The 20,551-nt window shown below is 35.0% G+C and overlaps 1 protein-coding gene across 1 annotated transcript; it reads left to right on the top strand.

Annotated features, from left to right (window-relative positions):
• The first annotated feature begins 4,490 nt into the window (after nt 1-4,490).
• LOC144449382 (SEC14-like protein 2) lies at nt 4,491-20,126 on the top strand. Its single transcript, XM_078139910.1, has 12 exons — nt 4,491-4,630; nt 10,661-10,733; nt 11,647-11,690; nt 12,519-12,581; nt 13,418-13,511; nt 14,113-14,210; nt 14,499-14,594; nt 15,408-15,552; nt 15,936-16,045; nt 16,625-16,770; nt 16,996-17,147; nt 19,040-20,126. The coding sequence occupies exons 1-12, from the start codon at nt 4,577-4,579 to the stop codon at nt 19,147-19,149; spliced, it is 1,185 nt and encodes a 394-aa protein (XP_077996036.1). The 5' UTR covers nt 4,491-4,576; the 3' UTR covers nt 19,150-20,126.
• Nucleotides 20,127-20,551: the final 425 nt, after the last annotated feature.

Raw genomic sequence — 20,551 nt, forward strand, 5'->3', positions numbered from 1 at the left:
ATGCAGATGATCTAGTTTTTATCTGTCCTTCAGCGAAAGCATTGCGTAAATTGATAGGTATTTGCGAGCATTATGGAAATGACCACGATATTCTCTTTCATACTACCAAAACAGAATGTATGGCTATTTTCCCGAAGTCTTGGAAACCGGGTAGAATTCCCCGCGTATTGCTATATGGCAAACCTCTGCAGTTTGTGAGTACTAAAAAGTACCGAGGTTATATTGTGTCTTCATCAGGGGAGGACAACGCAGATATACAAAGGCGGCTTCGTTGTGTATATGCTCGAGCCAATTTGATCGTACGTAACTTCCGTCATTGCTCTCAAAATGTGAAATGTACCCTTTTTAACAGTTTTCTGTATAGTATGTATTGTATTGACGTAGAAACCACGCAGAAACCAACAAGAAAATGTATAATATGCCACTTCAATAGCAAGATCGCATTTTTTGGTAAATGAAATAAACCATTTAAATTTATTGCAACTCCATGCAGACATTCCGGCGTCAATGTTTTTCTTAGTATCAAACACCCGATGAAGAGCGCATGAAATGTTCTTTGCGGTGTTCATTTGATGTCTGTATGGTGATATGTGTAGTTCATTTCCTTTAGACAAAATGTAGCAAGAAATTGTACTCATTCAATCTTGCTATTATAAAGTGTAACATGTCCAGTTTCTTGTTTGTTTCTGCGTGGTTGTATCAAACAGAAAAGCTGAACGGTATTGTTAAATTCGCTGTAGTATATCTTAGCTGTCTATCTAGAATTAATAATTTCATTATTGTATCCTCTATTTTCTGATCAATAGCGATGGTGTTCACGTCCGGTTCGGAGGCAGACACAAATCTGTGTAAGTTTGCTTTTCTGGTCAGATGTCAGTTTAATATGACCTACGTAGTTATGAGTTTACTTTTAAAATGTTTCATAGAAGTGTATAATTATCCAGTGGTAACGTTTAAAATATCAGATACCTTCGATATATTAGTAAACATCAAGATCGATTATGTTTACCTACTGAAAGTAGTTGAAGTGTTGTTTAATTGTTTACAGAATACCTAACTAATTTGCATAGTTATTTGATAGATTTCGACTACTTTGCATAGCTATTTGATACTTCAGAATTTACTATGGTCAAGACGAAAAAAAATTGAAATACTGCAATTTTCAAAAATTGTGTAACAACCTGAAAGACGCGCATGTGTTTAAAAACAAATGAATTTATTTGTTTATTTTCATCAGGGATTGGTTTTGCATTAGGATCTATTCCAAGTCAATTTATCTCATTTGCATAGCCAACAGTGAAAATACAGGTTTTTATTTCTGACGGTATATCAACGTACGCAGTGGTAGATATGTACACACGAAATAAACACTTCTTCAGCAGTAGGCAGTATGTATTTATTAAAGGCAGATCCACAACTACTGGACATGATTGATCATTGGACACAAACAATACATGATTGGGTGTGGTGTCAATACAGTATACATGGGTTCCGTGAAGGCTTTTTGACACTGTGCCACATAGGCGATTGATCGGTAATAAATTGTCAACATATAATGTAACCAATGCAATGCTTTGCTGGGAAAAAAAGGCCTTTTTATCTGAGCGAAATCAACAATCAGACTGTCTTCCAATAACCAGTGGTATCCACAGGGGCACGTATTATTGCTTAGATTATACTTTTCTGAAGGAAAACAAATGTATCAATCTCTATACTAGTAGATTCCTCACAGGTAGGAATATATAGTCAAAACATTGTTATATTTAGCCTATAGACCAGGAAAACAACAATCTAAGAAATACGACACGCTCCTATGGTGGTATCCCACAAGGTAGTGTAGGCCCAGTACTATTTGTGATGTACATCAATGATTTGCCTGATACCGTGGATTCAGAAGTTTTTCTCTTTGCTGACGACACTAAGAGCTTTAGAAGTATTAACAATGAGAATGATAACCAAGTATTACTACAAAACTTAGATAACCCCATAGACTGGTCAAATACATGGCTCCTCCGCTTCCATCCCGACAAATGTAAATATATGACTCTGGGGAGTAATACTTTGCATAAAAGTGCACGGTCAAAGAAGAGAACTCTCACAAACTGATGAAGAAAAAGACATACAACGCTTGTAGGGGTAACCACTGACTCCCAACTTGAATTTGACAAGCATATTAATAAGCTAATAACATAATTGCACTTTTGACGTGCGTACATCTTCCTGGATACAGAGATGTTTTTGTCATTGTACAAGTCACTAGTCAGAAGCCATTTAGACTCTGCATGCCCTGTTTGGAGTCCTTATATTACCAACAGAATTATCACCATTTTTTTAAATTGAAGTCAGACTGTATGTCAAGAACGGGACTAAGAGGCCGTGGGAAGCAACTGCTTCAACAACATGCAAGACTCAATCTGATGAAGCACTCTTTTTCACAACGTGTCATCACTCAGGCTACTTGGAATAACCTGCCAGAAATAGTCATCAATGCAGCAACAGTTACGTAACTCCTTCAAAAACCGACTTGATGAACTTGAATTCGGAATATTCAAGAACTAGTGTACTTGTTACAAAGGAATAATTTCAACTGGATTTAATGAGAACAGTTAGACAATAATGACAATGATGAGCTGACCATAGAGAGGTTGTTTAGCCTGTGGTCAGAAAAAGATCTAAAGGTTACGTAAGGTTTCCATACTGTGTACGTACGTTCGGTACGGGTGTGGTGCTTCGGAAACACAATTTCCCACGTCAAGAGAGAGTTACAATGTCTATCAAACAACATAAAATCACCAGTTATTGAATTATGTGATACTGATACTAACACAAGATATACTCTGGAATCATCTATCCCAGTGGGATTAAACATCGTGTGACTACATACTAGTAACATGATAAGTTTTCCTCCTCACCTTCTCCCCGCTTCCAACAGGTTTCTCGACTCAAGGATGGTGCATCGATTGACTGACATCAGACGCTGCAAAACAGGTGTTACGCAACTCTAGTCAGACAACAAAAGTAGAAATTGTCACTGTCATCCCTCATTCTAAAACCCACGTCACTTCTATTGTTTGTATAGATTAATTGCAACGACTCTGTGATGTTAGTATTGTTAATATTTGACAATCAATCACTAATTTTCTGAACTGTCGCTATAATTCAAAGGGAGAGTTAACCTTTCTCTCTGTCTCTCTGTCTCTCTCTCTCCCCCTCTCTCTCTCTCTCTCTCTCGATTGTATCACAGCAAGACTACAGTATACCTAAAACTTTATTTTCTTTTGAACTAAACAAATCAGCCCCCCCCCCTTTCAGACCATCAGAATTTTCATGGCCCCCCCCCCCTTTGAACCCTCGTTTGTTTTCATGCCCCCCCCCCGCCTTAAATTCTGACCCCATACCCAGCCTTAAATTAATTTAATGTCATACCCATAAACATGATAAAGTTACCAAATGATGAGTCAGGTAAGGATCTGGCATGACGATAGCTAGAGAGACGTGTTGAAAAGTTAAAGGGACATTTTATTTTATGCATTTGTGTGTGTGTGTGTGTGTGTGTGTGTGTGTGTGTGTGTGTGTGTAGTCTGCATGATATACATTTTTGGTCTTTTCTTCAAGAATGTGTACTCGTTATTACACTTTTGATGTGATGGATTTTATTTAGTTGCTGAATAATGTCAAAAAAGTAAAATAACGACCGTGTCTTGTCCATAGCTCACCTATTGTAGCATTCTCTCTTATTACTTATTATTCTTTGACGATTGACAAAAACACATAGCCCTAAGTGTTCTCACCTACTGAAAATGTACGAATATCTACAGGTGGCCATGTACACGAAGTTCAGTAACTTTTTGCACGAACGGCATCCTCTATAGTATTGCCATAACTTGTTAGCATATTATGCACAAACATCACAGAGAAGTCGAATTCAATTGCTTTGAATGTCTCATTGGATGAGCACTATACAGATATAAACAAAACACACGTGTCAGGACGTATATCATGTATATATATACAGATAAATAATTATGATACCCCGTATGGAGGCGCTGTTTATTATGACGTCACAAGATGTAATTACGCTGAGTTGAGATAGGACGTACGTGCGAAAAACAATGTAAATGAATACCATAGTAGGAAGAAAGAATGGTGTCGAAGTGGCTGCTAGATGTCTCATATTTATTCTAGTTTAGTACATTGCGACGAGAGCGGAAGGGGTATGTTCTAGACGCAGTACTAGCGAGTCGAGAGTTTAATATTTAACAGCATTTATCTATTGCAGATCGATGATCAGCGGATAAACAAATACTACGGCGCTACAACAAGTTTTACGTAGACTTTGGTACCATCGGACCCCGGGTATCGGACCTTTACCACGCTTAATTATTGAGCCCTGGCAGAGCGTCCAAAGTTTTGTTTGGGATATATATATATACATATATAAAGACAGATAGCAGGTGATCGCACTTATTAGTTCTGCAGGTTCACTGGTACAACAGCAGCCGGCCATATCATAACCATACCGGTTTTCAACTTAGAAGACATTTGATTGATCGTTTGTTTGTTTGTTTCCCCAACCATGAGTGGTTTTATTGGCGATCTCAGTCCAAAGCAGGAGGAAAAACTACAGAAGGTAATTTTGTTTTTAAGTGTGAAACTAACGGAACATGAACAGTAATGAACAGGCTAGGGCTTTTCAAAAAGAGGAAGACGGGAAGGGGGGGGGGGGGGTATTACCTTATTTATAATACAAGTTGATGGGCCTAGAACATGTAGAAGTACATCATTGTAATAATATTTGAGGAAGTATATCATAAATGCACTCTTTTGGTAATGTGTTTCGTTTACTGCCATATCTACATTAGTCATTTTAACACGGTATGTACAAGTAAGGCAATGCTATCTAAAGAGATCATACTGATAATCATGTCCATACAACATTTAGGCATGTACCCATCAGTGCATCAATTGTGACAATCGCATGTTCATCCATCCATTGTAAGTATATTCATCAGATATGATCCAGTCATTAATATTGTTTCCATGATGTAGCCCCACGCTCCACAACACACTGGGAATGTGTTTGTAGTTTAGGGTATTATGTGTCTTCTTCCACAGTGTTCAAGGTCTCCGTATATGTATGTGTATGTTGTAGCTGACAGTACGGTACACTGGTACACTTGTTCCCTAACAGGGGGCGTGGCAACCAGTGGCAATCAGTGAGCAGAGCTATCCAAATACCAATACACTTGTCGCATGTATCTGGAATAAACCAGACATTTAATTTTACATATGGCTGAACTTTAAAATCACTTCAATGCTGAGAGCTATGAAGTATAGTCTCAATATAAATTTTGACAGTTTTATAGTTTAAAAGGTAATCTGCATTGTTGATTTATAATTAGCATAAATGGTAAAAAATAAAATCAGGGGACCCCCAACCACTCCAACTCTGTGTCAAAATAATATATATAAGGCCTAATACAAAAAAATCTGTGGTTCCGATTACACTCAATTTTAGAATAGGTGGGTAGGTAGATTTTTTTTTTTTTTTTTTATTATATTTTTTTTTTCATGTGCGAGTGTCTAGTTCAGGTTTTCCATTGTTTTCCAAATGGTCTCTGTGTTATTTATTTCCTCCTATCAGATGTACAGCCATTACAGATGGAAGAATAATTTTATATTGTCTTTTTAAGTTGATGTCAGTTTCCGTTTGCGACTTTATTATTTTTTTCTCGAATATGTAAAAAAAAAAGTTTAGGGTCAGCAGTGAAAAGCTAGGTGGGGTCGGGTAACCAGAATCAAACGATTATTTGTTTAGACCTAAGATGGCTGTGACTGTATTCTCAAATTAAATTCATTCCAAAATATAGCTGTAGACTAGTATCTCCACTGTTGATGAATTGGCCATTCCAGACTACAAACAGGAAATTGAGAAAATAGCGCCCTCGTTCAGATTGGGGGTATCATCACCTCATAGTAACATGTCACGAGAGCTAAAATGTCTATTGTATCTGTGGAAGTGTAAATCAGAGATGTTTTTCGTATTGTTCAGACATCGAGGAAAGCAGCAGTACTCTATGATTAACTGAGTAACCTATACAATGTATACCCCAAAGTACAGACAGACAGGAAGTAGAGCGCCACCATGGCAAATTTTGGAAAGGTGTTTCATACCGAGCTTTCCATGCAATGGAATATGTACTTAGTCTGGATATCAACGTGGTCTGTAAAGATCAAGAGATCTGCCAGATTCGATGAAGGATAAAACTAGACTAGGAATATACTGTAGTTGCCGCTCCTGTGCAGGAATCATTAATAGCTATAGGGAGGGGTATAGATCTACTATCACCTAGTCAAAAGACACAGTTTTCTATTTAGAACTGTTAAAGCCTCACTGCAAAGTATAGATTACCCACATTCCATCATCAAATCTCTGTTTCTGTGTTACAGTCAAGTCTGTTAGGTAATTAAGCAACAGAGATCTTTATCTGTAGAATGAGACCCAGTTTCAGGATACATAATCATCTGAAACTGTAGGACTCAAAATTAACTACTACTCTGAGTAGCCTCATGTCCACAGACTACCAATTCTTGCTATGGGGGCTACCATAATTTGTAGTTGATAGCCCACTCAGGCTACCACTGATTATGCGATGATTTCAAGGATGGAAGATTTACAAACGTAAAAGTATTTTAATATCAAACATATTTCCAATAGAGGAACTCGAGCTGGTTTCAGTTCAGGAATATAGAACTATTGGTCACCATCCGTGGGTTACCAATTTCTAAAATTGGTAACCCACTACCGTACAAGTACAATACTACCAAAGAAAAATGTTAATTTTGAGACGTGAACTGTAACTAATTATTATTTGAAATGAACTATATTCATACTTACTAAACCAACAGACAGTAAAATTTATAGGATGAGTATAATATAGGAGAATAAAAAAATATATAACATGCTTTCTTTTTGTTCTCCCAGCTGGCTGCAAATTCATGTAGCCATTGTTTCGATTGGTGTGAAGCTCCTAAACATTGTTCATTTCCCATAATGCACTGCCCCAGTGTACACCAGACCGTTCTCAGCCAGGTTTGCCAATTTGTACAACTTGTAGGGAGGTTACACAATACATGTTGATGCAATGAATTTTCTGGGTTCCCTAAAAACATATGCAGCTCAGATAAACCAACCTTACTGTTAAATCTGCAGGACTTGGATTCTTGCAGTTTTCAATATTTTCACTGTGTTTATGACATTTTTACTAAAGGGGACATTATAAAGTATCTACATGTCTGTTGAAAGGAAAGATTTCATTGAAAGAAAAAAAAACAGTATGAATTGATAATAAATATTTGACAATATATACAAACTAATGTCTACACATGTACAATGTAGTCTAGTGGCTGACTAAAATTGAAATATTCAGAGATACTGTTTTTGGGTGTACTGAGAAATTGTCATTGCCTTGGCATTAGAATCATGATAGAGAAACTGTACATATATAAACCTAGGAATTTAGGTATAAGGTGATTAATTACACGTCAAGGCATGATTCAACATGACTGAGTTTTGTATATCGTACGGATTTAGATTTTTAGACTGGTTTCATGTCAGCATTTTTTTTTCTAAGGTTGGGGAACCCCAGTAAAAGAAGGGAGAAGGGGTAAAAAAAAAAATGGCAGTGTTTGCCCTTAGATTCTATGGTAATTTTGTTTGGAAACCCAGGTAAAATGACATGTCAACCCCAGTAGGTTTTTTACCTACTTACCACCCTTATCAAAAACACTGCATATATGATCTTAATGTTGAAAGAAATAAGTGTGCTTTAGTGCAGTAAGTAGAATAACATGAAACCATTTGCAAAAAACTGAGAAATTGAGGCTATTGTCCTTCAAACATAACAGAACACTGTGTTTCAGCTTTATGCCCCAGGTTAAAACAAAACATGTATTGACAAGTACTTGGCTTATCATAGTACTCCTACAATTAATCTTACTCACTTCAGGCAATAGACAAAAGAGTTTTAGGTTATTTCCGACCCAGATTGGGACACTATCATAGTGTTGTATCTTCAAGCTAATCCAAAGGTTGTTTCTATGAATGAGATGACCAGACTGTATCAATGGAAAAGTCAAATAAATGGTACATCTTTATCTAATTTATTTCAGGCACCTGATAAATCCTGTCTCATTATCTCTCACTCCATCCTCTCATCTCACTTTATCTTCACAGTCTCACACGACTAGCTTTATGTGTAGTTTGCCTTATGATCCACTGATCAAGGACCAAACCATAATACCATCTTCACTGGGCAACAAACTTTACATTTATGTAATTTGCATATATTTGCATACCTATATATATTTGCATATTTTGCATAAATTCACATACAGTCATATATATTTGCATATATGTTCACCTCTCTGAGCATGTTTATGTCACTGTTGCCTAATTCATTTTAAAGTTTGTGGTCGTAAAACTCTCAAATGTCATAGGCTTTGTTGTCAAGTTATCAAAAAGTATTTATGGCATATACCACTATTACAATTCAACATTGTATGTTTCGCACGATTCAGTGAACACTACATACTACATAATTGCTGTACAGTTTGAGCCAATCAGTTACCAAGCAAGTCCAGTGAAGTTAACACTACATTGCATACATTTTACATATTATTGAATTGGTTTTTTTTTTTAATTGAATTGAATTAAATTGAATCGTTTATTCACCAGATACAAAGCAGGATAACATTTTTATGTACATTTCAAAAAGGAGGTTGATTTGATAATATATCTGTTGAGGGCCACAGAAATAGTTCGATCTGAACTAGTCTAGTCTGTGACCCTGACAAAATAAATATAGAAGAAGAAAAAATACAAGTGTGTAACTGGGCAACAAAAAGTAAGAAAAGAAAGAAAAGGGATATCTACAAATGAGCCAATTGAGCCAATGAGTTACCAAGCAAGTCCAGTTAACACTACATTGCATACATTTTACATATTATGAGCCAATCAGTTACCAAGCAAGTCCAGTGAAGTTAACACTACATTGCATACATTTTGAGCCAATCTGAGTTACCAAGTCCAGTAAAGTCAACAACACTACATTGCGTACATTTCACACATTTTGAACCAATCAGTTACCAAGTAAGTGCAGTGAACTTTACATGTACATTGTGTACATTTCACATAGTATGAAACCATCAGTTACCAAGCAAGTAGTGTTACAGAACTTTAAGGTAGTCAAAAGATATATCAGTAAAAGAGTCAGACATGAAAACATTGAATTCTATAAACAGATATTGCACAACAATTGTATAAGTTATCATGCTACTATAGGTGGTTTGAAGTGGTTGCCAGACTGGATCTTAGATTGACTGTTTACATGCAAATACTACATTATGTGCTTTTGGGGATGTCATAAAAAAAACACACTCAAAACGTTATTCTCCATGTTCTGGTATTGATGACAATTTTACATTTTGTGTGTGATTGGTAATATGCACATTAGACTGTAAGATACGTCATGACGTTACGCCCTCACCGGCCTCCTCTCACTGTTAGGGGTTGGCCGATGGTTGAGGGCGCCCCGTCACGGCGTACCTTACAGACTATATGCACATTTGCTCACAAAGATTTTTAAAAAATGTTAAAAATTAAAAAAAAAATCAGTTCCAACAAAGCTAACCAAAAAGGTATTGTTGCATTTTGATACAGAATGTCAGAGATCAAGGGGTCAGGGGTCAGGGATTGTTCATCTTTTGAGATATACCGTTTGAGATATTGCTGGGTCAGTGTGACTTTCATACTTTGACCTTTTTGTATTAGATTAATTATTAAATTGTCTTTTATCAATTAGTTATTATTACATATCTACCAATGATTATGTAAACCAGTACCCATATATATATTGAATACTAGTGGTATTTGTACTGAAGTATAATACTGAAAACATTATTGCATAAATGTATGCAAATGATATGCAAATAAGAGCATGACTGTTCATTGCATAAAATTGCACGAGTGCATTAAAAGGTATAATTTTTATGATATGTGCTGTTTCCGATAAACGTGTAATAATATTAAACAGAACTCCATGCTATGTAAGCTACTGTGCCAATGTTAGGACTCGGGGTATTTGCGCTCATGCTTGTAGTGGTACATGTTTTCTGTGGCACTTTACTACGTATGTGAAAATGTGACCTCAGAGAATACTGCAAGCAAGCACGTGTGCAAATACAGCATGTCCTGCACTCCTGTGTACATGTCATGGTAGACTGTTAACAGTCGTCTTGACTTTTTTGTAATTTAACTTTTAATACTATTATTGTGACTGAAATTAATAGAATTAAAACATGGTGTGTGCGCAGGACGTTTTATAAGGTCAAGACTATTTTAGGTGTTCGAATCCTCAGTGAGTGAGTAGCGCGAGTTCTGTATAGTATACTCTACATGCTTATACTATTGTATGTTATAGGTTATGTATTTGCACACAACTAGTATTTAAATAAAACATATTTCAGAAGGTTTTTGAGGAATACGACAAACTATAATCTGTGTCTGAATACAGACTAAAGTCATGGGAGTTGTTCAGTGATGTTATTAAACTGTCGTTCAATCATTTTACAAATTGTGGTGTAATTTTATTTTTTTCAGTTCAAGGAGAGAGTGAAGGATGTATGTACCAAACCAGAACATGATGACTACTTCCATACCAGATGGTTAAGAGGTAAATAAATACGATATTCGCATGATAAAAATTTTCCATTTCAGATGTGGAGTCTGTTTTCAAAGATATAAAATGTCACCAGATACTGTTTTCCCAATTCCTATGTATGATTTACAGTTTTTGAACATTTAGATGTTATTCCACAATATTTTCGTTAAGCCAAGGAAAATATGGGTGACCTAAGGGGCCTTGTCAGTACAAGTTGATAGACGAGTATAGTGACAACCCTTAGGTCATGAGTGTTTTCCTGCTGAATGAAGAAAAATATTGGAGAATAACATGATTATACCAGAGTGGGAAAGTAATGTCAATTTTGAACTTTTTGACTCGTATTTCAAACAGAGCAGAACCAGTAACGTAGACACGCATTGTCGCAACATAGATGCGTGTTGTCGTGATGTAGAACGACCAGAGTATATATTCCGTATTTTATGTTCAACTTGGCTCGTGCATGGTATAAAAAAATTGTCACCCGATATAGTTATCATAATTCCTATGTATGATTTGCATATTGAACATAGCATAAACACCAGTATATCTTTATATATTAAATCAGTTGTATTCCATCCTTATGATGTATATAGTATCAAAACCAAAATAGTTTTCCACAAAATGTTTTTGTGTGATTTTACAGTCTTCAGCTTGTTTTCAAAAACTAATTTTTACTATGAATTATCAGACTGATAAATTGTGTTCATGTACAAGTCACTACTTTGATGCATATTTGTTTTCCACTCCAGTGGCATATAAACAAAGTTAAGTCTTGAGCAGATATGTCCAGGTTTACTGTATATAGCATTTTGGGTGAAAAGTCCCTCAGAGAAGTACATCTATTAGGTGTCTTTTTCACAGAATGTGCATCAGGTGGACGGTCTTATTTAATATTGATTTTGTTGTGTTTGTTTGCTTACAGCTAGAGCCTATGATGTTGACAAAGCAGAAACAATGCTACGTAATGTAAGTATTGATTTTACTCTCTTAGACTTAATTACTGTGTCAGTATCACTTGTCCAGTGTTTTTAATAGTTTCTATTGATTCATTCATTCATTCATAGATCTAAGTCCATTTACGGATATCTATTTGTGTCTTAGGTTATTCATTGCTTTCCAAACAATGTCACATTCACTTTTTTTTCCTCAAGATTAGATACTTGAAAATAAGTGTTTAATTGAATTATGTTTAAATAAATGGGTTCAAAAGATCACACACATACACATACACACAGTGACACACACACAGTGACACACACACAGTGACACACACATACACACACATACATACACATACACACAGTGACACACACATACACAGTGCACACACATATACGTACATACACACACAGTGACACACATACACATACACACAGTGACACACATACATACATACATACATACATACATACATACATACATACATACACATACATACATACATACATACATACATACATACATACATACACACACACACAGTGACACACACATACACAGTGACACACACAGTGACACACACACATATATACATACATACACACACAGTGACACACACATACATATATACACACACAGTGACACACACATACACATACACACAGTGACACACATACATACATACATACATACATACATACATACATACATACATACATACATACATACATACATACATACATACACACAGTGACACACACATGCACGCATGCACACACACAGACAAACACACACACACACACACTTGATGTATTTTTTTTTAAATGGCTGCCATATTCTACCTTTTTTTTTCAGCATTTTGAGACAAGGAAAAAGATGAAACTCGATACCATTATTGAGGATTTCGTGGATCCAGAGGTTTGTATTTCCTCACACAAGGAAAAGCAAAATTGACACTCTGAATATACAGAATTTAGGTTTATGAATCTGTGTATTTTGTGTGAGAGGAAACTTTATACTGTAAACACTCACAGAAAAAAGTGGTCAAGAAATGACTAAAAGGGTGATCCTGTGTAACCCTTATGTCTCAACTAATAAGATCGGCACAAGATAACGCTAATACGGAAACCTGGAATAATTATAGATTTCCTGAATTGCAGCTTCTCTTATTATTTAAAGATGAAAGCCATTCCAGCAAAATAAAGGTATTTTCATAAACTCAGGGTTCTAGCCGAGAGTCATTTCATAATTTTCAATGTGGTATTTCTTGTCAATCACACAAAATTTATTTGATGTGAAATTATGAAATAATTATGCCTCGCTCCAGAACCTTAAGTTTATGAAAATAGCTTTATTTCCTGGAATGGTCCTAAGAAGCGCATCAAGACTTATCTGTTTAGCAGAGCCTACTGACATCTCTATATACCCACATTTTTGTAAAGTGCCATTGAACATTGTTACGTAGTGGAGTTTGGCGCTATATAAATCTCTTTGATTGATTGATTGATTGAATGGCATATCTTAATATTTGTTTAGCTGTATGCATGGTTACTTTTATTTCACATCATGACAGGACAGCTTTATTCTATGTACACTGTACTGTATTTAAAAAACACATCACATTTTTTGTAACTCAGAGTGTAAATGATTTACTGGGAATGTTTCAGCTGAATCACTACAAATATGATTCTAGTGCAAGGAAAAATTTTTAGTCATACTTCATATTTTTTGCAATTTTTATTTTTGTAAACTAGGTACTCTTGAAATATTATCCCGGTGGAATGGTTGGAGAAGACAGAGAAGGCGCCCCAGTTTGGATTGATAATATTGGTCAAATCGATCCAAAAGGTAAAACATATACTTACTTTTTCCTCCTTTTTGTCAATATTTAAGTGATCCACCGACCTATCGTTTTTGAGGTACTGCAATGTATGATGGGAAACATATGTATAAAAAGGGTCACTCTAATCAAGTGTTCATCTTACTGATATCCATAACAACCCTCTGTTGTAGTAGTGGTTTGACCCATTGTGTAGATAACAATAGCTTTGGACCACACTATTGTCATATTAGGAATGATGAAAATCAAACTCGACAAAGATCCTGACAGCCAAATCTTGTTATCTCTCTGGCATATCCATATACACCCATCTATAACAACTCCTATATTCATTAGGTTCATGTCAGCTATATCATAGCTACTCAACTCGTACGATATTAAGTATCCCTAGATATTAATGATATTAATAATAATAACTTTATTGCCACTTATAAACACAAAAGCCTACAATGGAAAGTAATGTAGTTTCGCAGATAAAAGTCAAGTAGAATGAAAACCGCATAAAATAGGTAAGAATATAAACTAAAATAAATTGCAATGGTAGACATGAATTAAAAGCATTGACTTAATATTGTGAAATATAAAGACCTCTCTCTCTCTTTTCAACAGGTTTATTCAGGTCAGCTAGATCCAAAGACATCATAGGTAGTCGTATACGTAACATTGAGTATCTATGGAGAGACGTCTGTCCTGAAATGTCTAAAAAGGTGAGTCATCTTAAAATCAACAAACACATGTCCAGAATTTCACACAGCCGACTGAGATGCAAAATCAGTCAAAGATGCAAAACTTAGTTATATTTTTACTCGTTTACAATGACGTCAACTTTTTTCTACATTTCTTGGTGAGATTTAAATTTTATGTGTACAAGGATCACACAGTCAAAAACATAAATGTTAATATTTAGTTAAGCAACCACACAAAATAAATATTTTGTGTGATTTTTCTAAGTGATCTGAGATTGTCACATGACATATGTGTGATTTTGTTGACAGTATGGACATAGAGTTGAAGGTATGGTTATGATTATGGACCTGGAAGGACTTGGAACTAAACATTTATGGAAGCCTGGTGTAGATCTCTTTAACAAGGTGGGTTTATATGTATATCTTCTGTTCTGTAATTACCAAGTGTTATAGCTTCTTATTGGCAAACCGAGTCATTGATACATTCAGCTCTGTATAAATATCACCACATTATGTGTTACATCATGAAGTTTGTATGTTTAGATTTCCAAATAACACAACAGTGGTTAAACAGTAAAAATAATTTCACAAATGTTTTAAAGAATATTTTAGTTGCTGGCACCCATTATTTCTGAATGAGAGATTTTTCTCCAATTCATTGTATTTATTGATACATAATTTTTTTTGTCAAATGTTTGTTATGACAATTAGAATTATGCCGAGAATAATGTATAATTAAAATAATAATATTGTCACAGCTATCACTTATTATGTTATTAAGGATGGTGGCTGATTTGCATATTAATTTACATATAAATAACATGGTAATTTGCATATTAGTTTGCATAGTGATCAGCATATAATGTCTTCAACACTGGAATATACTGTGACATGTATATATTTAACACATACACACATGGACATTGGGATCAGCCATTTCTCTTCATGGGAAACTATTATTGTAATATTGTCATTCAAAAGCTCAAGGATGGTAGAACACTTTTGACGCACGGTAGAAACCTGCCAAGCATGGCAGCCTGGCCATGGTGGTAAGGATGGTGTTTGCACCATGCTATCTCTATATTGGGGAGAACATTGACACGTATAAAGAAGGTCCATACACGAACCTCAGCAAAGACACATTTGACAGACCAGTATGTCTATCAGTTTCCATATTATAATTATAATTTACTGTAATTTCTATTACACTGTCCTTAGTTTGTTACTCTGTTCCAAGACAACTACCCAGAGACAGCAAAAGCCATCTTCGTTGTGAGAGCACCCAGGATCTTCCCTGCCATCTTCTCACTCATCAAACCATTCCTAGACGAGAGAACTAGAAAGAAGATTCATGTACTTGGCAGTAAGTACTCAAGAAAAAAAAGAACTATATCATTCCAGATATTTTTTTATGGAAAGTGTACAGCTTCTTTACCGGAGCCCCAAACTACAAAATGATCTTTTTTTCACAACTGATTGTCACCAAACAACTTATGATTTTGTTGTTAATTAATTTTGTATATCTTCAAAATTTTACTTACAACTGGTAAAAGAGTTTGGCTTGGTTTTTTGTTGTGTTTTTTTTTTTATTTGCTTTTTTTGAGAAAATCTTTATTTTTTATCCTAGATCTAACTCAATACAAAAGGCTACAATAAAAAAAGCATATAAATGGCACACAATAAGGCTATAAACTTATGGTGTTGTTGTAAGCAATCATAGCTACAATATATTTTTTTCATTTGTAGAAAATTTCAAGGAGTACTTGAATAAATACATTGCTCCTGAAAATCTACCTGTCCACTGGGGTGGTACAATGACAGATCCAGAGACTGGTGATCCAAAATGCCCTAGTATTGTAAGTATATAATTGCCTTCAAAGTATACATTACTACAGTTTCAGATACATCTTCAAGACAGAGGGATTGTACCAGAATCCTACTTAGTAACAACCAAGAACCAGTTATTCCAGACGATGCCAATCTTACGAAGCAAGTTGTCAAACATGGCCAAAATTTGACCTAAACTATACTGTTCGTGTACAATATTAGCCCCTACGCCAGTAACTGTGTAACTGTATAAGTTACTGCTTTTGTTAATTTCGTGGGCTGCAAAATACACAACCCAACCCCCACCCCCCCCACCCCCCCCCCCCCCACCCCCCAGTACACACAAGTATAAATAGTTAACCAATATATAAGTAGCATATGTCTGAGTAACCCAATTCTGCTTTGGATAACTCAGTAACCCATCCCCACAATCCCCATGCAAATTTAAATCACTAGTGGTCCCATCTCCTCAATGCCCGTACATATTTGAATCACCCGATGAGCACCATAGTACCCCCACCCCACCCCCACTCCCCAGTGATCCCTGCCCCCTCAGTACCCCTCACCTCACACTACCCATACTGATGTTTATTCATAATTTGTTTTAGGTCAAACCAGGAGGAATTGTACCAGAATCCTACTACAACCAAGAACCAGTTATTCCAGACGATGCCAATCTTACAAAGCAAGTTGTCAAACATGGCCAAAAATTTGACCTAAACTATACTGTTGATATACCTGGAAGTGCCATCAGGTAAGGGGTTCTTTGTAATTAGAGATACACAAACAAGTCGGCCTACTTATGGTGATCTTGTTGCATATATATACAAATTTTGTGTTTCAAACAAAATGCTTAAATGAAGTTGCCAGGAAATCTAGTTGAGGCTGAAAGAAAATAATAGAAATGGAGAGTGTTATGTATGTTTTTGAGTTGTTCATTTGAATAATTTACTAAAATTTGCAAAAATCTATAATTCAGATACATCTTCAAGACAGAGGAAGGAGACATTGGTTTACAAGTGATGGTTCAGACCGGTACCATGGCGATGAAAACCGTCCAAGCACTAGAGAAACACAACTCTCATTTAGTCTATGAAGATGGAAGTTTCACCTGTGATGAACCTGGAAAATGTAAGTGATAAAAGAAAAATCAACTAAGCACTGAATACACTTTGAAAAAATACTGCAGAAATGAAGTATAAAAATACTGGCGTGTTTTGTATCGTGAAAGTAAACGATTACCATGGAAACCACCTCGGTTTCATGCTGAAACCCCATTTGTATAGTTTCATTTGTATTGAAGGGTACAAAATGACATTCTTCCATCTACAGATAATTCAGGAAAAATATTTCTAAATATCTTTCATAAGGCAAAATAAAAAAAAATAGTGTGTTTCCAATAACCCGACTGACCCTAGTTTAAAACTGCCAACCCTAAACATTTTTTAAAACATTTAAAACAAAAATATATTGACCTTCATGTATGTCTGTTTTCTTTCCCCAGCGATATCTGTACATATTTCATCAAACTATCACAGCAGGGGTAATTTGTCCAACAGTTCATTTGGTTTTGGGTCGAAGCAATTTTTTTCAAAAATAAAAATAATTTATAAGAAGATGAAATAAAATAATATAATCCTGACCTATCAACCCTATTTTCTGAGGCTATGTTATCGGAAACACATAATTACATTTTTTTTCCACCATATGATTTGCACAAATATATGTATATTTAATTTCATAGAATAATTCATCTAAACCTAATAGTACTAAGACACTCCAATGCAAGTAAGAGAGGCTTTTGTTTAGTAGTGACACGGATGTCAAACCATTCGTGAATGATAAATTAAATATTTTAAATTTCAATTGTAATTTTCATGATTGCTTTACACTAATGTACATTACAATCCCTTTCATAGTATAATTAGATGTTATTCCTCGATATTTTTCTTCATTCAGCTGGAAAATACTCTAACTAAGGGCCGAATCACTAGACAAGTAGTGACAAAAGCCTTAGGTCACGTGTGTTTTTTAGCTGAATGAAGAAAAATATTGGGAATAAAATACTAGTAATTAAAACCAGGGCCTGTAACATCAAAGGAAAATTGGACAAAATACTGGCAATTTTGAACATTTTTGACAAAAAATTGGAACAACGCAGGACCGAATGATGTAAACACATGTTGTCATGGCATGGACACACATGCCGTGACTTAAATAAACCAGGTATAAATTCCCACATTTCTTGTTCAACTTGACTTGTGCGTGGAATAATACCGGTATACAATAGTCCTGATATGCTCAATACACGTATGAAATGTGTTTATTTGATATCGGCGTGGATGTTAAACATTTAATGAAAGACAATTTAAATGTTTTAAATTTAAATTCGTGGCTGTATCTTGATTTGTGCAAATTTACATCATATTTCATTTTATTAAGTGTTATACCCGATGGTACTTAACAAGATCAGTCAGGAATAAAGTGTTTGTACTTTTAGTCATTTAGTGAAAGTAGAATTCATCACAGATGAAATGCTGTATTTTTAAATCTAAGTGGAATATTCATCATTATATTTCAATTTACGCTAACTAAATGTACATCATATTTAATGTCATCAAATGATATACTTAATGGTACCAAACACAATCAGACAGGTACAAAATGTGTTTTAGTCATGTAGATATGAAATAATTAAGTGCTTAAAATATAACTTTTTGTTCAAAAAACGTGTTTGCCTATGGTTGAACCAGTGACATTAAAATACCAGTAAAAGAATTAATTACCATTTTCATTTTTTCACCCCATATATTTTGTCACTTGTGGGTAGTGTATGTACCGCTCACCACAACTTGATCACAAGAGGGCAGTGTTTATTACATAGGTTTGTTGAGCACCACAGTGGTATTGACAGATTTCCTCAATAGGAAAGTGCCTCAAGGTTGTGACAATTTGTCATTCAATTACTAAGTTCTTCTTTTGAGTTTAATGTTACTGATTATTTTGGTGGTATTTATTTTCAGATATCCTGAGATTTGATAACAGTCACTCCTGGACCAAAAACAAAACTCTGCATTACTTCTGTGAGGTGATTAACCCTGATGACATCAAGGAGGAAGAAACACACCTGTAGTTTCCCCCGACGATGACCTTGTGTGAAAGCAGTGCTGCTTAAATGCTACAATGACCCAACGCGGTGTATCCTCTTGAAGTGCATTCTAGTTATAGTTTCACTTTTTAGTCCTTCACTCTGCCATGCTGCAAATATCAGTTGTTTGTTTTCATTTTGCCTCATAACCTCTTCAAGTTCTGTCCAAATAAGGAGAAGTTCAGTCCATATAAGGAGAGAACCAATCAAATACTTACACTTAACATTCAATCAAATGAATGGATAGTAAACAATAATCAAAACTGTGTTACTATGGAAACAATTAAAACTTGCACACCTTTCCAGTGCAATATCATATAACTATAATTTGTCTTTATCTTATCCATAATTCATATTTCATAAAGCTGTCTGAGATTTGACTATCAATATCATTAATCTCCAGTGATATTGGACAGTATCATTCAAGTTGGCAGTTTTTTTCAGTAAAACTTCTGCAAAGTTCTTATCACTTCTGTCAAGGTGTTCAAGCTTTGTTTCTGCTGTAAGTGTTTTTGATATAGAATCTAATCCATCCTCAAAATTAGGATTGCCTCGTTATTAAAAACAAACATTTTTTGTATGACAAATTTTCTTCCACTTTTCTTCCTTCGATGTGCCTTCCTTCAATGTATATTGGGATCAGTGACATAAAATATAGGCCCTGTTTGATTAATACAGTAAAGTAACAGAGGGCAGTATCCTGATTTGCAGTAATTCACTCACATAACTGAAATAATTCAACATTGTTATTCATAACTTTGTAAAAACCAGTGCAATGAATGTTCTCAACACATGAAATAACTCACAAGTATTTTTTTTTTTGTAGTTCCACTGAAAATGTGTGACCTGAAATTTCTAGTTGTAAACATTCAATGCAGAAACAATGCATTTTGTTGTAGAACTGTTTATTCAAAAAAAACCTTCAAAGTTACATCTTACACTTCAAAATTTTAAAAACTGTATACTGGGAAAAGCAATTTCATGAATTTTTGTGTGATATTGAAGTTTAAAAGCTTTATATGATCATTGATATCAGTATTGCATGTTTTTTTTTTGAAAGGTAAATAAAATGCATACTTGTAATCTTGACTTGTGACAGGTTTCATATTTGATGAATTTTACATGATGGTTGACAAGATGATGGAAATAATTGCAACATTTATGCAAATTTCACACCTTTACCACCTAAGTGAGGCATAAAAATCACAACTTCTGGTTGGTTCTCTGGGTTGGTTGACAAGATGGTGGACAAGATTTATGCATATTTCACACCTTTACCACCTAAGTGGGGCATAAAAATCACAACTTCTTGTGGTTGACACTAAAGATGGTGGAAATGACTGCAACATATATGCAAATTTTACACCTTTACCATCGATGAAGGGCA

The sequence above is a fragment of the Glandiceps talaboti genome, chromosome 18 (genome assembly GCF_964340395.1).
Source record: "Glandiceps talaboti chromosome 18, keGlaTala1.1, whole genome shotgun sequence".
NCBI lineage: Eukaryota > Metazoa > Hemichordata > Enteropneusta > Spengelidae > Glandiceps > Glandiceps talaboti.